We start from the raw sequence: 15,100 nt of genomic DNA, 5'->3' as shown, positions 1-15,100 counted from the left end.
TATAAATTATATAATTTTTACAATCCGTTGGAGTTATTGCTAAACTTTAATAGGGATTTTGTTGTTCCTGATATCATAATACTACGTCTATGTTATAATATGCTTTGTTCACTGCATCACACATGCAATAAAAGCATATTTATCTGAGAACGGTCTCCATTCAGTCTACTTTTATACCTACATATTCAGTAAAATATACACAATTGTAATGGGAGCTTCCTAGGAGTCCTCGTGAATTATATGTTGCATGCAAGACCTAAATTTCTACAAACTATTTTTTTGCTGTTAAGGCCCTTGGTTGAGGACTATGGACTAGACTTTAATATTGCGAGAAATCAATTGATTCAATTCTCAGCCTGTCTCTCCTTCAAAATGAAAAGGCGGGAAATTCTCTTTGTATATATATTTTTGCCGTTTGTCCTGCATGTTGTTATGAAACACATTTTAAATACATCAAAATGTCTTTGACTTTATATTTTGTTTAAATATAAGATTTGGGTTAAATATTTCAACTATTTTACAGTACTTACATGGCGTGGTACACTATTGCGCACATCTGTATACTCTTTGTGTGTGTACAAGGTCTGAAACTATACATACAATAAATAATATACATGTCAATGAATATTTACACAGTTTTCATCAACTCCCATAAAGTTTTGACTAGTTCATCAATAACAACATCGTGAGTATTTGGAATAGTACAACTTTGGGCGATTTCAAGCACTTTGTCTTCTGGAAAGTGCAAGTTGTATATTAAATTATAGTTATTCACAATACGAAGAACATCTCGTGCTTTTAAGGTACCTAAACAATAGAAATATTAAAAGTATTATAATCGTAGGACACAAATGTAAATAAGCAGGCAATCTAATATTCAGGTGTATTTGTGATCGATATATGCATATGTATACACAGAATCGGTTTCAAGTCAATATTTACCTCCACTTAAAAGTTAAAACCCCCTTCCTTTACATACTAGCATAAGTTTAGAGTTAAGTTTATCAGTAATTTTTAGCAGTTTTCATTGTCAAAGAAATGCATATTGGCCAGACTGTGTTACCTCGGACTATCATATATACCATCATCAACAAATCTAGGAAATTCTTTATTATAAAACATAAATCTATCTGTGGAAAACAGCCCTAACTGAGTGTAGTGTATGTACGTACCATCTTTGTCAATATCAGATCTCAACAATGAGGCGGTCAGGTGAGAAAATCTCTCTAACTTTTCATCTAGTGTTTCAGCAGCTTTATCGCTGTCCATCGAGTCAGGTTTCTCACCAGCGTCTGGATGGTTTAAATGCATCACATGTACCGTACCAGCGCTGTCAGAACCTTTTCCACGACCAACTTTCAGCATGTCATAAGATCTGAAAAAATTTCACGATGACATAAAGTATGACATAATTTATTTCAATACACTTTGCGGAGGACATTGAAAACATTACTGATGCACTTTTATTCCAGACTTCACATTATGTATATCCCAGTATCAACTATCAACAATAACGCTACACTCGCTGTTAGACCAAGGTTGGGACAGGTATGTATGATGAATACTTTGCTTCACGTGCACACCCCGGCAGTGAAGAGCAAACAACGGAAAATATAAATTGCTTTTGTCGAAAACATCTAAACCAACTATTTGTCTAACTATAATCTTCATACTTTTCTGAATTGTGTGATGGTTTGACATCAGCATTCAATGTACCAACAGGAACTTCCCACTTCTTTCTCTCGTGCTTCATGACATCATTGTCACGAAATTCTTCTTTGGCCTCTGAATAACGTATATAATATATATATATATATATATATATATATATATATATATATATATATATATATATATATATAGTAGGCACATTTATCAAACAATCTGTTTGCAGTAAAGCCAAAAGGCAAGCTAAGGCTGGGTTAACCTCATCAATCGCTTCCAAAGTCAACAACGTGCATGACGCATTGCAAAATATAAACAGAAATCAGTCAGAAAAAAATAATTGCAGACTTACCAACAAATTCAGATGTCTTTTCTGCGTGTTTTCTCGGTGACACAGAAGCAAGTGGAGCTTTATTTTCCCAAAAAGGCAATGATGACGTTGCACTCATTTTATTAGAATCATCAAAAGAGTTTTGTTGAAGAGACAATGGAATACCCTTTTCCAAGAATTTTGTAAATTCTAAATAGCTGTAAGAGTTGAAATAACTGGTTAACTTCAGTGAAAGCATCTTTTATCATTTGACAAGGTATTTTAAACTTAAACACGTGTTTGTCAATGATGTTGCAGTAATGGAGCAACTAAATTGCTTCTATTACCAACACCTATTACCACACATATTTGCAAGACTGTTATAGAGTAAGTCATTATACAGACTCTGGTCGCAAGTTAACTGTATGTAATTGTTCCTAAACCTAGAACTGACTAACTAAATTGTCTTAATTAACCTAGACAATCCTTCAGCTATAGCAGAGCAATTAACATATTGGGGAGCATTTACTTGAAAATTACTGAATTATTCTACCATGTTTTTTAAAAAGGGCTGTGTATGCATGTATATAATGTATGTAATTGTACTAGCTGTGCTGGTACCAATTAGGAGAAGAATACCATAACAGTAAAGTCCCGCTACTTACTTTATTTTACCATTCTTTTTCACATTAAATCTGTTGATAATTTTTCCCATCAGTGAATGATGCAGAGGAATATGCAGCCAGGAACATGTCCTCTCAATCTTAGAAAATGCAGATATTCTTAATGCGACTAACAACCATATAATGTGAGTAACAACAATAACATAATAAGTAAGATTGTAGAAATTAGCCTAAAATTTACTCAGAGGCTTAGTGTTTGACAACATTGACTTAAATCGAGTATGACATGTGTTTTTTTTTCATGTGTTTTGCTCATTATAGTAGTGTAGTCTGTGGATAAAACTAGCTCAATATATGGATAAATGAATGATCTACTTGGTATATATATTTTTATCAAATTTTAATACCTAAAAATATAATTTAGACAAAGGTAGCACTGAAAAGTGAATTCAGCAAATACCTGATCAGCTTTGACATATTCTGTGCCATTGGCAAGCTGTACAAGATCACTATGGAGCTTTTTTAAAGTTAGCAAAATTTGTGGTCCATTCGTCTTAAATGCTTGCTCAATTTGAACCAATAAATATGCCTCCTCTCTATCATCCATTGCTTTCTTCACTAGACTTCGAGGTGAGACATATGAGGACTGCTCTGATCTAGGACTTGTTGTGTCACTATCGAGGACAGAACGTGGACTGACATGTGGACTGACATGTGGATTGACACGTGGACTGACAGCACCACTGTCACTACCAAGTGTTGAATTATGTTGCACAGTCTTGAGTGAGCTCCCTTTAAGGCTGTATGAAAACAAGTATTTGATGAGATTTTCATAGTTTATCATATTTGTGTTAGACTCGGCTGCAAACTTGTCTGAAAGTTGTTTCAGTAAATTTGAAGGGATTGGTACTTTATGTCTCTTCAATGTCATATCAACTTGATGCTCAGTTATATAACTTGTCAATCGAGGATCAAAGCCAGCCATTTCAGTGTAGATTTCTTTAAATTTTGACGCAGGGAACTGAGATAACAAGCGTGATAGCATAAAATCAACAGCCTCCGTTTCTGATGGGTCGTCTTGTATAATTCTTTTCTTTACTGACTTCTCTTCAACAATTTGGTCTGTTTTTGACCCAGCTTCTTTTTTATGCGATCTATTCGATGATAAACTCGAAATTGATGCTAAATAAGGCTTGTTCGACTTTTTAGTTTCGCCGGGAAAGTCGTCCAAAAACCATGGAGGTCTGCTGGAGTATTTATAAGGTGTCTTTGACAAGTTGTCATAATGTCCTCCATTTGGCCCCTTCACTTCAAGAGCTTTCCCTCCGACGATTTTAACATTTACACTTGGCTGTTCGTCCGTCCCAAATGGAGCTTGTAAAGCCATTTTTAACATGGAAATAAGATACTTCCCCTAATCCAGTTATTTGATCTAGTAGCTTTTAACGAAACATACAATGTATAAACTTCAAAATAAAAACATTCTTGGACGTAATTGACAACACGTCATTACACTTTAAATGTATGTATAAAGCACTATTCCGTAAAAACAAGCTGTTGGAATTATCAACGAAATGTTTGTTAAGCCATTTAGCTTGTTAGTTATCGTTCAAATCCATAGTTACATTGTTTTCCTCGTGAAACTTTAAATATTTAATGAACAGATGCCATAGAGACATTTGTTGCTAAGCAACGTACAAGCTTGTCACGCTGGCTTGTGTCATGTCCACTAATTTGAGGTGCCAAGCCAAGGTCATTATATAACTATATACCTGTTCCAGTAATTAGTACTCAATACTATACAAGAAATGAGGTCATGAACGGGTTTTTTGTAACCTTAATCGAATAAATAACAAATACAAATGTAGTTTCAGCTTTTGTTAATTAAAATCACATCATAATACTTTTTCCAGTCCACAATATGGCTATAGAACCACGCAGAACTAGGTGTCCTCGGCCAAGCCAAATGCATGAGCACAGCCATGGCAAAATGTACTATGTAATTCGCACTTAGCCGGCTGGAAATCTGCCTAAACTATATTGAGAAATTGTAGGGGTATTAAAAGCTTCTAGTTACTAATTGTTTTCACTCTTTGTTTTGGGAAAAATCGTAGTAGATGGAAATGATGGAAAATAGAAAAACATACTTAAGAAAAAGTGTCTATTTTCAGCTGGCAATAAATCTATTTAATAGGGCCTCATTATAGCCTTCATACACTGATTTCCTCGAGATTGATACCGGTCGACTGACTTGGATAAATAGGCTAAATATATTCCCCATCACCTTCGAATTCTAGACTTCTGGACGGTTAGACATGTGATTAGATGATGGCCCATATTTCTTGGAAACTAGGCTGTCATAGATTTTATCATCCAGGATGAGTTTAAAAGCGCCAATACAACTAATCTTAAAATATCCATAGCCAAAACCAGTGAAGCAATTTTATTACCTAATTTTCTATAAAAACCTTCCATATTTTTTTTAATAGATAATACATTGAAACAATGCCTTCAAAATGAAAAATCGCTCTTCTAGCTTTGAAAACATTTCCTCAAACGATATTGACATATACAGTGATAAAAAGAACCTTTATTGTATAAAATGCATGTATTAACTAGACAGGGCCGGGCTCTTGTGGTCTCATGAGTGCACGACTATGCAGTCTTTGATCTCTACCGCATTATATTCATCTTGTGACCGTGCAGGAAAGAAGGATCTCGGGATGATTTGGGATAAAAAAGGCTATCATGAGATAGTTGGGGAGGGATTGACTGGGCACTGTTGCCTGTCTTTTTGGTCTGTTGTCTATGTCTGGAACGGACTTCGCGCAAGTCATCTCATCAATGCGTCAAAAAACACTGTTTTAATTCGTTACTAACAGTAGACGCAGCTTGTTTTACCTTTTATTATGTTCAGCGACGAGTATAAATATGTTTACCTTTTACTATTTTTATTATTTACCGTTCGGGCGAGAGCGAACAATACTAGTACTTCAGAGACATATCAAAGCTCAGGTAAGCATAGCCTTCTGCTTTGCGCATGTATTTCTATACTATATAACTCCGTTAGCGTTTTATTCAAATGAAACAATTTGGACTGTTCAATTTGGAATTTAACGCATAAAACGTTTTAGACATGCTGTGAATTTTAGTCGAAATTTTACACAGTTTATCATAAAATTAAGGAAGCGTGACCCAGGTAATTTTTATATAGCGTGTTTGCTGCTGAAAAATAGAATTAATTCCGTACTTAAAATAGCGCCACCAAAAGTTGCAAGTTGCAAGAAAGATTAGGACAAGAGATCAAACTGTGTACACTTAACCTTAGTTCAGTTACAACTCCGCATTAACAATTTTCACATGGTATTTACATATAGACTTGCATATTATAAATCATACAGGTTAGGTAGATTATTCTTTCCTAATTGCAGTGCCGATAATTTCATAACCAATAAAATTTTGTAGTGTAGTTTCCTTGAAAGTTGCAGCAGGATGTGTCATCTCTTTATGCACAAAGAACATACTAAGCTGTCATTGTTGATTTATTCAATTCTCAGGAAGTGCAGGATATAAATACATGCCATGCCAATACCAGATAACATTAATGTGTCAAAATATGTGTCTTTATATGTCAAAAGGGTGTTATTCAGCCTTCTCCACAGAAATCAACCTGAGCAATTTTAGAAAAAATCTGTGGGCAAAAAATTCATTTTCAGTAATCAAAAATGGCAACTGAGATAACCTTGAATGAGGCAAGGGGATATTGAGATCCAGGTTTATTTTTTTTAGACCAATTTTGGCATTCCTAATGTTTCTAGTGCATGCAGTTATGACACATGTACTTCTTTTCTGCATCAAAAATTAACATTTAATCATTTATTTTTTAGCAACCAAGTTTCAGATGACATCAACACAGCCAATAATGTCAAAAACATATTCACAAATACAATCAAGTAGCCCTTCTGTGTCATCAAAAAGAATCACAAGTAGCCAATCTATTACACAAAGTAATTCACAAACTACACAAGGAATATCAAACAATGATGAAGACAAAATAGAACCCTGGGTCATTGTTGTAATCTCAGCATCAGCTGCTGTAGTTTTGGTTGTTATTTTCATTTTATCTCTTCTTTTCATTTGTAGAAGGTATGTTTCAACTAGTTTAACTTTGGCATGTAATTTTTCACCAGAATGAAAGTTCAACATGTTTATCTAGGTATAATTGTCCTTTGTTTTCAGACGACGTATACAAAGACTTGAAAGAGAGCGAAATTTATCATATACCAATGCAAATTATGAAAGGTAAATTATAATCTATAGATAATACACATATACTGTGGATAAACATATGTTTTTTGATAAATAATTTAATATGTTTTTATTTTGTTCACGAAGTACGGTGAAGTTCAGAGCAGATATGGCTGAACTTGATGATGGTACAACCTTAGAAAGGTAAATAATATGCTCTCAACAAATTGTTGTCTCTCAATACAGAATATATATCATGATCTGCAGAAATTCTTTAAGGAAATGTCCTACACTGATAAGGGGATTATGATTCAACTGAGTATCTACTTGACATCAGAGACTTAGTAATATTTCTTTTTAAGTGACCCATGTCCACAAAGCGCAAACAACAACCCACGCCGGGACGCTGGTTATGAATGTGTTGAACTTCCTAATGAAAAAAGGCCACAATATGAAAATGTCTCTCCACAACATCATCCCAAGATGGATAATGCATCAAGCCCAAATCCACAATATGAAAATGTCACGCCTATGGTTTCATCAGGCAATGATAAAGCTAATGCTCCTGTAGGTCCATATGAGGAGGTCCTTTTAGATTCTCCATTGGAAACAAATGGTAATAAGAAGAACAAAAAGCATTATGAAAATATCGAACTCAAAATCTGATATTTCACTGAATGGACGATTGCAAGACTAAGAGCAGCGTTTGTAGATGGTGATAAGATGATGGTGGTGCGCATGGCATATACTTTGAAAACTATATTTCCATACATTCATCCTACATAATGAGTAAGATGAATTTTTTTGTGGCAAGTGTTTGCTACTTGGACTGTTGGAAAACAACAACTGAATTCTGTAATTAATTGAAAATTATCATCATAATCCTTTGCTATTGCATAAAATATTTAACAACAAAATTGGAAAAGAGAGGAAAAGATAACTAGCTTTAGAAACATTACATTTTCTTGTGGATATAATGTCATCATCTGACTAAATAGTGAATAACACACGAATCATAGGATTTTATTAATTTCATCACATTGACATTACGAGTAGCTACTCTGTTAAAAGTTTTTCTCCTTGAAATCTCAATTAGCTTTCAACTCAGTGCATTTCTATTAGTTATCTCGGAGCTCTGGGCGTCTCGCATTCCGTTGATGTTGTTAAAATTATATGATATCATTGATATGGTAAGGGAACAAGAAAAAGTATTACTATCAGTATGTTTAATATTATGTATGTATATATAATGTTTATAACTCGTAAAGAGGGTAGAATGCAAATTAAACGTTTAAAGGGAACATTTTAAGAGACCATTGCCAGTTAGGTAAAAATTTCACATTTACTGCAGACTACAATAGTCCTGACTTTCACAGTTCGAAATGATTAGCTATGCCTATATTCTTGATTTTAGCTAAAAGTTTAATTAAATAGGTATTCTATACCTCAAAACAATGCTAATGCATTGAATGCACTCAAAATAATGACGTAATTACGACGTACAAACAGGCCTCTCAGATCAAGAGAAAAGGCCAAAAAGGTCAAATATTTTGCGAAAAAACTCATTCGTTATAAAATCGACACCACTGATCAACACTGCGAAAAACGTTTGACAATACGAGTACCGTATCACTGGTTCAATAGTTTTCGTTCAATACTGGTTCACGGCTGATTTTAACCCGTAGGCCGTACTAACAATTTTTTGCTTTCCCGGTTTTTTTACACCAAAAGTTCGCCTCTAGAGAAAATATTAAATCGAACCGTTTCCACTAGACATACATGTAAGCCCCAAGGCTTAACGGGGTTTCGCAACTGAATGATCTCATAGCCCATAGGCATAGGAACTTAGGTTCATAGGAACATAGGTTGCCTTTTAATGATAACCGAATACCGGCGCAATTTATCAAGAGTTATGACTGAATCACACCAAGCTTTGTAATTGATATACTGACAGTCTGACACCAAGATTGACTATGAAAGATTAATATATATGAATCACTCACCAGTCAGTAGGCTTAAACCAGAATGATGGAACATGTTTCAAGAGGAACACGTAGAACGGAATTTGCGATAGCAAAAGTGTAATTAGTTGCACTGTTGTTGCATTGTTGTATTTCAACCAAACATATGTTCAATTTGACTTTTACGAATCTCTCCTATTAAACACCAGGTAAAAAAGTTAATAGCGAACCAATAAAACATTTTAAAGTGGTTGGGCCTCGTGAAAACGATAGAAATCATTAATATGAGCTTACTCTCGAGTCTTGTTGTCCGACGAAGTGTCTTTAAAGTACAGCTAGAATGCTAGATTACAAATTCAGATAATCAGATTAGCTGATTTTTCAAACGTCGCACCTATCATGTACTACCTGTAATAGGTAATGAGGCATTTTCAACTGATAATTCATTGTTCTTAATGAGAAGAACGACAATTGAAATAGCCCTTGGATTATCTAAGAGTTGGCCGTAGGGGATTCAAATGAGATTTGTGAGCGTGGTGATAAAATCTCAACTGAAGTATTTAACATTCAAACTAAATTATAAAGTAGGCTTATCATATAATAATATCTATTGCTTATTTGCATTCGACGCGTCGGAAATGCAACGAAATAGTTGTTACAGCTGTCAAATGATTGACAGCTGTTTAATTAAGAATATATTTGAATTTGACACAGCACACCACACCCTGTGTCCGTCTGACTCGAACATTCTAAGTCTGAGTGGCAGGAAAACATAATTCGTCTGATAATCCATCCTGGTATTCTTCGATGTCCGTATTTTGTTTTTTCAAAGGGATGAACGGTGTCCAGACAGTCCAGTATAAAATGATTGAGCTGTTAATGGTATATAATTATTAGAATAAGGACGCTTGCATGAAGAACTATGGTCAAGACTAAAGTTTTTATAGAGTTTGTCTTCTTCCGGGGTATAATTTGATTTGCGAGGGAGGTTATTTTTAGTTCTATAAGCAAAGTATTTTGTTTTTAATAAGGAGGTTCGCTTAGCAACCAGAGCTTGGCAACCAGGCTAAACCAGCACACAAATGGTCACGCAGGGTAAACCAACCCCGTTGTGAGGTATTTGTCCCTAGAATTAGACGAATGAAGCATAATATAAAACAATGTAAAATACAAAAGATATTATAAAAAGAGCAAATGAACGAGTAAATAAAACTGACTTAAACCTCATAAAATTGTTCATTCATATAAAAGCCTGGACAGTCCATATATTGCTGTATTCTTTTACGGTTGAAAAATGAGCCTAAATATAACAAATTCCGTATTCCCTAATACACGCGGTGCAGTAAAAGCATGCATAATAAGGATAATTTACATACAAATTCATCAAACAAAGAACTTCGTGCAGGAATATTGTCACTTAAATTAAAGGATGTACTTAAAAGGCAATCTTGACTCGCCCCATTTATTAATGGTAATAGAAGATAATCCCATTTACTTGTTGTCACTCAAGAGTCGTCATTCCCACAATTGCGAGAGTTGTTTCACTTTTTTTTCATTTCTTTATTAGTTTGAAACTATATCGGATAATTTTATAAAGTGAAATTTGAGGAGGGCAAAGGGCATGGTGTTGTGGGTTTTCCCAGCGTTTCTGGTACTTGCGGTTTCTCATTTGGCAAATGGAGAAGGTATACACAGCTACTTTACTTTTAGATACGGTTAGTTGTATCAGTCCCGCTGATTGACTATTGATTGGCTGGCGATACTATACAAGTGTAATGGAACATTCGCCCAGCGAATTCCACTACACCGCCCTGGGCGAAACAAGCAGACATCGTGACAACTGGCTAGCTTAAGAAAAAGTTAACGTTTTTATTAAAGTATATTGAGTATTTGCTACGTTCGTTAACAGTAGTAGTTGATTTTGATATAATCGAAGTCCGAAGACTATGCATGCATCATACTCAAACATTATACTCTACCATTTGTACCGTACGGTATAGACGGACATCATGAATCCTGTTTTTACAATGTCCGTTTGCCCGGAAGTTCTTACCCGTCTTCTTTGTAGAAAACCCGCTTTGAGTAAAATTATGGTAGCTCCGTTATGTAATAATTTAAATTTTACCAACATCAATATTGCCTAATGTTAGGCAACTATAAGTAGTCATATATTTTTAATGGTAATAAATAATACTGTTGTTCCGAAATAAGCGTCAAATGCATTCAGATCACAATACTTTTTTCATTACTCTACTGAGGTGTATTAATTGATGGCACTTAAAAAATATCAAAGACTTGTTAAAAGTTTTCTTTTTTATAAGCCGGAAAGCGTTTGGATAAAAGTGGCAAAAATTTAATAAAAGTGGCCAAAGTTTAATTTGGTATGCATGATAAATAAAAAAGCTATTAGGAATTATTGCTAAGGCCTTCATAAGTCTCCATAGATATCAATAGGCAGTTCCATAGACATCCATGCATACGCGGCCATACGCCTTTATAAGGCCTCCATAGACATTCATAGATCGGAGTAGGCTTCCATATAGATCGAATTAGCCATTTCCCAATCGAGCAGGGTACTGCATGGGTCAAGTCGCCCACCGCAAACGGAAAATATGTACGGTTCGCGACTAGACCTAGTACCCTGCTCGATTGGGGAAATGGCTAATATACCATGTCGAATATACCACTTTCCGGTATATCAGTCGACCGTGGTCGAGAATACTGGTAAACAATAGAAATCATTCTCCTGTTTCATGCGTAATGTTTATTTTTACTTAATTACATTTCGTCCTTTCGTACTTCATGAGTATAATATGGAACTTGCATTCAACTTTTATTTCAGTAATCTGGCCGTATGGTACGTACGGTATGCCCAAACCTAAAACAGGATGTCCAGATAAAAATACATGGAAAGAAGGATGGAGACAACAGGATTTAGAGAAAGAAACAAATACTTCATCTTTTATTCATATGGATGTACAACTTCAGGGTTTTGGTAACATTAACAGAAGTTTTTGTATGAAAACCGTCCCAGATACTGGGAAAACCAAATGGCCACGAGGTGAGTGATGTGCGACTAAGCATTTAGAGTTATATGACCATGTTTACAACTCAGAGGGCGGTTGTATAAAAGTCTTTAACTACATTTTGTCGCATAGTTAAATCCTGGTTAATTCAAAAATACACGACTCTGATTGGTCAATTCTGTCCCCAACTACAGTTTCAAGTTAACTAGTCTTTTATACAACTGGCCCCTGCTGTTATTTGCACATGGAATTGTAATACTGTAGTCTGTATGTCTGGTTGATCAGCAATATATGCTGTTTCTATTCATATAGGGTTCTACTGTATATATAAACAAAGAAACAGTTTCTGTCCCTCAGGAATGATCCAAGGTGATGTAACATGGGACGATGTAAATATATTTAACGTCAATAAACACGGTGGAACATTACCGGACGGTGTTTATGACTCTAACACCAAGATATACTCTTGTTGTCAAAATATGGGAAAATGGTTTGAATCAATTGAGCTGCCAATACATCGTCCATTCTACCTCCTACCCCATAACAATTTTTCAACACCCCGTCCAAGATGCCAGCTTGTTAAGTGGGCAACAAGTTTGATGGAGTACATTGATTATGACTCAGTGGAGATAAAACCAGATGCATTCAATGGTAATCACGTGTTTCTTCAAACCATTCGTTCCAAATCTGGGAACCAGTTACTTCGAGTGCATTATTGTTATTATGAAGGTATTTAAAGTGATCTTAAGCATTTAGATAAATAGATGACAAAATATAGTCAGAAGGATGCATGGAAGACTTCCATCAGAAAACTAACTGAGAGAAAATTATTAACTGAAACCAAAATAAAAAGAATAAACTTCACGATGTGAAATCGCAAATTGAGAAAAAAACTCAATTCCGCAAGTCCGAGCACTATGGCACATTTGAGGGACCGGGACAACTTATATGCATGCATGCACCTTCCCGCTCCTATTTAATAGAAGTTTATAACTTGGATTTCGTCTGGATAGGTACTAGGTAGACACCCTACGGGTTTCCCTACGATTTTCCCTGCAGAATTATTGCTTCTTATAGGGGGGGGGGTAGAGGATACCTATGAGTATTTTGTAGGGGTACGTAGGGAGTTTCTTCCATTTTCTTCGGTAACCTTATACCAAGAACAAATATACCATATTCCGGTATATTGGACCTTAACAAAGTCGAATATACTATATTCCAGTATAGTTGATTCTACCAAGGTAGCCAAGTATATGTGTAACGAATTTGCTTGAGACGTAGGGGAAGTGAGGAATTTTTGGGCGCATTATAGTGAAATTAGGTACGTTATTCACTCTCTAAAGTCTTGCGGGTTGTTCCACGTCAGTCAAGTCGCCAAATTTAATTCGAAGGCTTCTCGACAAAACCAGAGCGACACGGCGACGCAACTTCTGCTTCTGGCCTGTTCTTAATCCCATACTAATAGAATCTACTTTGTTATACGAAACTTTCTTTCCAGATATATAAAACGCCGGAATTTTTCAAATAACGTCATCAATGAGCATAAAAACACAATACAAAAGGCATGATTCGGAAGGTGCGTGCCCTAAGTCAGGTTCGATTTAATCGTTCGTTTCATGGGTGTTTACACAATTCTTGGGCACGTTTTTTAAGCATTATTATCACGCCACCTTAAATTCCTGTTAGTTACAAATAGTCTTTTCGGCTCGAGCGACTTTTTAATAGAAAAGTTTCCTATAGTGTTTTATGCCATGTATTTTAGGTTGTCGTTACGAAATTAATGGTAACAGAGGTGTGTTTGCGGGCACAATAAATGGCAGTATGCAGTTTGACAAATGCTCATGGTTGATTGAAGTGGAGAAACCTCAAGTGATTTCAATTAAATTTAGCCAACTTCTGCTACCAGAATGCAAAGAAAGTTATTTGGCCGTCTATGATGGCTCTAATGAGGAGGCAGTATTGCTAGCCAAATATTGTGGCTCTAGAACTGAAACAAACATGATTGTTTCATCTGGAAACCAGCTCATTATAATCCTTAAATCTCTTACACCAAAAGAAGGGTTTAGTAGAAAACCAAAGTTTGAAGTGATTTACGCACAGAAGACTGATACAAGTGAGTATAAATTCTATGTGATTGACTTTGATCGTAACGATTAAAGAATTTTCACTAAGATCTAGGAATTAATGTCACTTAATGAAGAACTTAACTTAATCATGATTCATGCATGATGCATATGATTAGAAAGTAAGTGTTTTGTTTTCCTTCCGTTTCTCTTTCACCTTATACTAAACCGCTATAGGTTCCAGCGGGATATTTGCACCAAAAAACAAAATAAAACAATACTTTTTAACTCTATAACCACAGGCCATTCCTTAAGCTTTGGCTTCATTTCTGTTCTCTTTCTCTTTTGTGCATTATGTTCGATTGAATCCAACTGACTCCTATAATTCATTTTCAGTTTGAAATCATTCTCGTTTTTCATTGAGATTCTGAGTTTTCCATCCTGAACATATATCGCTGTATTTCTCAATCATACAATTTCTTATTTATATTTTAACGTAGATTTTACTTTGACCACGAGACCAAAGATGAGACCGTCGCAAAGTGCGACACACTCTTCAAACACTACAACCGATCCTGACACCAAAACTAGTTTGATACTTTCTCTCGTGTTTGCCCTGACTTTCGTCCTTATTATTGTACTGCTTCTCGTTATATTTCGGGCAAAAATCACTTGTGTGGAAAAGCTTTGCAACAAAGCTAATGAACAAACTGAAGAACAAACAGTGGAGCAAAATGAACATGCAGTCGTAATTGTTCCCATCTACGTTAACGATATCAATGCAACAGAACAGAACATAAATGAAAACATCTATACAGAATTAAATGTTGTTAATCCTGAACCTGAGAACATTTATCAGCCGTTGAAACACAACACAAGAGAGAAAGAAACAGGAACAGATCAATATATGGACGGGATATATGAAGATGTGAATTGACTGAACCCGAAATAAACCCAGTCACCCTGTTTTAATAGTTTCATCTCATAAATTAAGATATTTTAATAAATAGGATTTGGATACATAGTTGAACGTTGTTTTTTAGATAACATAGAGTTTGGTCCTGTTTTCATAGTAGGAAGCCTGACTTCTCGGTGATATTTCTTTCTCCTGAATTAGGTTTCATGCAGTGAAAGTGGCTATTCACTGTTTAAATTTTAAAATGCTCTCACTAGCAAATGTGAACTTTCAACATCTTGGTTCAAT

At 35.2% G+C, this 15,100-nt stretch overlaps 3 protein-coding genes across 3 annotated transcripts; 2 read left to right on the top strand and 1 right to left on the bottom strand.

Moving 5' to 3' along the window:
* Positions 1 to 64: 64 nt before the first annotated feature.
* LOC114527264 lies at positions 65 to 4,298 on the bottom strand. The gene is made up of 6 exons (XM_028548921.1): positions 3,059 to 4,298; positions 2,641 to 2,738; positions 2,018 to 2,193; positions 1,674 to 1,785; positions 1,173 to 1,375; positions 65 to 807 (listed from the first exon to the last, which is right to left on the bottom strand). The coding sequence occupies exons 1-6, from the start codon at positions 3,992 to 3,994 to the stop codon at positions 629 to 631; spliced, it is 1,704 nt and encodes a 567-aa protein (XP_028404722.1). The 5' UTR covers positions 3,995 to 4,298; the 3' UTR covers positions 65 to 628.
* A 1,000-nt stretch (positions 4,299 to 5,298) lies between these two features.
* Positions 5,299 to 8,165, top strand: LOC114527163. Its single transcript, XM_028548796.1, has 5 exons — positions 5,299 to 5,613; positions 6,486 to 6,744; positions 6,838 to 6,900; positions 6,994 to 7,050; positions 7,209 to 8,165. The coding sequence occupies exons 1-5, from the start codon at positions 5,508 to 5,510 to the stop codon at positions 7,510 to 7,512; spliced, it is 789 nt and encodes a 262-aa protein (XP_028404597.1). The 5' UTR covers positions 5,299 to 5,507; the 3' UTR covers positions 7,513 to 8,165.
* Positions 8,166 to 10,334: 2,169 nt separating this feature from the next.
* On the top strand, positions 10,335 to 14,847 carry LOC114527212. Its single transcript, XM_028548858.1, has 5 exons — positions 10,335 to 10,492; positions 11,650 to 11,868; positions 12,146 to 12,562; positions 13,596 to 13,946; positions 14,397 to 14,847. Exons 1-5 carry the CDS (start codon positions 10,429 to 10,431, stop codon positions 14,831 to 14,833), a joined length of 1,488 nt encoding a protein of 495 aa, XP_028404659.1. The 5' UTR covers positions 10,335 to 10,428; the 3' UTR covers positions 14,834 to 14,847.
* The last annotated feature ends 253 nt before the right edge of the window (positions 14,848 to 15,100 follow it).

This window comes from Dendronephthya gigantea, unplaced genomic scaffold (genome assembly GCF_004324835.1).
Source record: "Dendronephthya gigantea isolate DGI-Jeju-01 unplaced genomic scaffold, DenGig_1.0 000043F, whole genome shotgun sequence".
Lineage (NCBI taxonomy): Eukaryota > Metazoa > Cnidaria > Anthozoa > Malacalcyonacea > Nephtheidae > Dendronephthya > Dendronephthya gigantea.
The sequence above is the reverse complement of the archived record's forward strand: the minus strand, read 5'-3'. Positions and strand labels throughout refer to the sequence as shown.

Coding starts and splice junctions, on each gene's coding strand:
- LOC114527163 (XM_028548796.1), top strand. CDS start 5,508: ATGTTCAGCGACGAGTATAAATATGTTTACCTTTTACTATTTTTATTA. Junction 6,745..6,837: donor CTTCTTTTCATTTGTAGAAG/GTATGTTTCAAC, acceptor CTTTGTTTTCAG/ACGACGTATACAAAGACTTG. Junction 6,901..6,993: donor ACCAATGCAAATTATGAAAG/GTAAATTATAAT, acceptor TTGTTCACGAAG/TACGGTGAAGTTCAGAGCAG.
- LOC114527264 (XM_028548921.1), bottom strand. CDS start 3,994: ATGTTAAAAATGGCTTTACAAGCTCCATTTGGGACGGACGAACAGCCA. Junction 2,739..3,058: donor AATATGTCAAAGCTGATCAG/GTATTTGCTGAA, acceptor GCATTTTCTAAG/ATTGAGAGGACATGTTCCTG. Junction 808..1,172: donor ATCTGATATTGACAAAGATG/GTACGTACATAC, acceptor TCTATTGTTTAG/GTACCTTAAAAGCACGAGAT.
- LOC114527212 (XM_028548858.1), top strand. CDS start 10,429: ATGGTGTTGTGGGTTTTCCCAGCGTTTCTGGTACTTGCGGTTTCTCAT. Junction 12,563..13,595: donor GCATTATTGTTATTATGAAG/GTATTTAAAGTG, acceptor CATGTATTTTAG/GTTGTCGTTACGAAATTAAT. Junction 13,947..14,396: donor CGCACAGAAGACTGATACAA/GTGAGTATAAAT, acceptor ATTTTAACGTAG/ATTTTACTTTGACCACGAGA.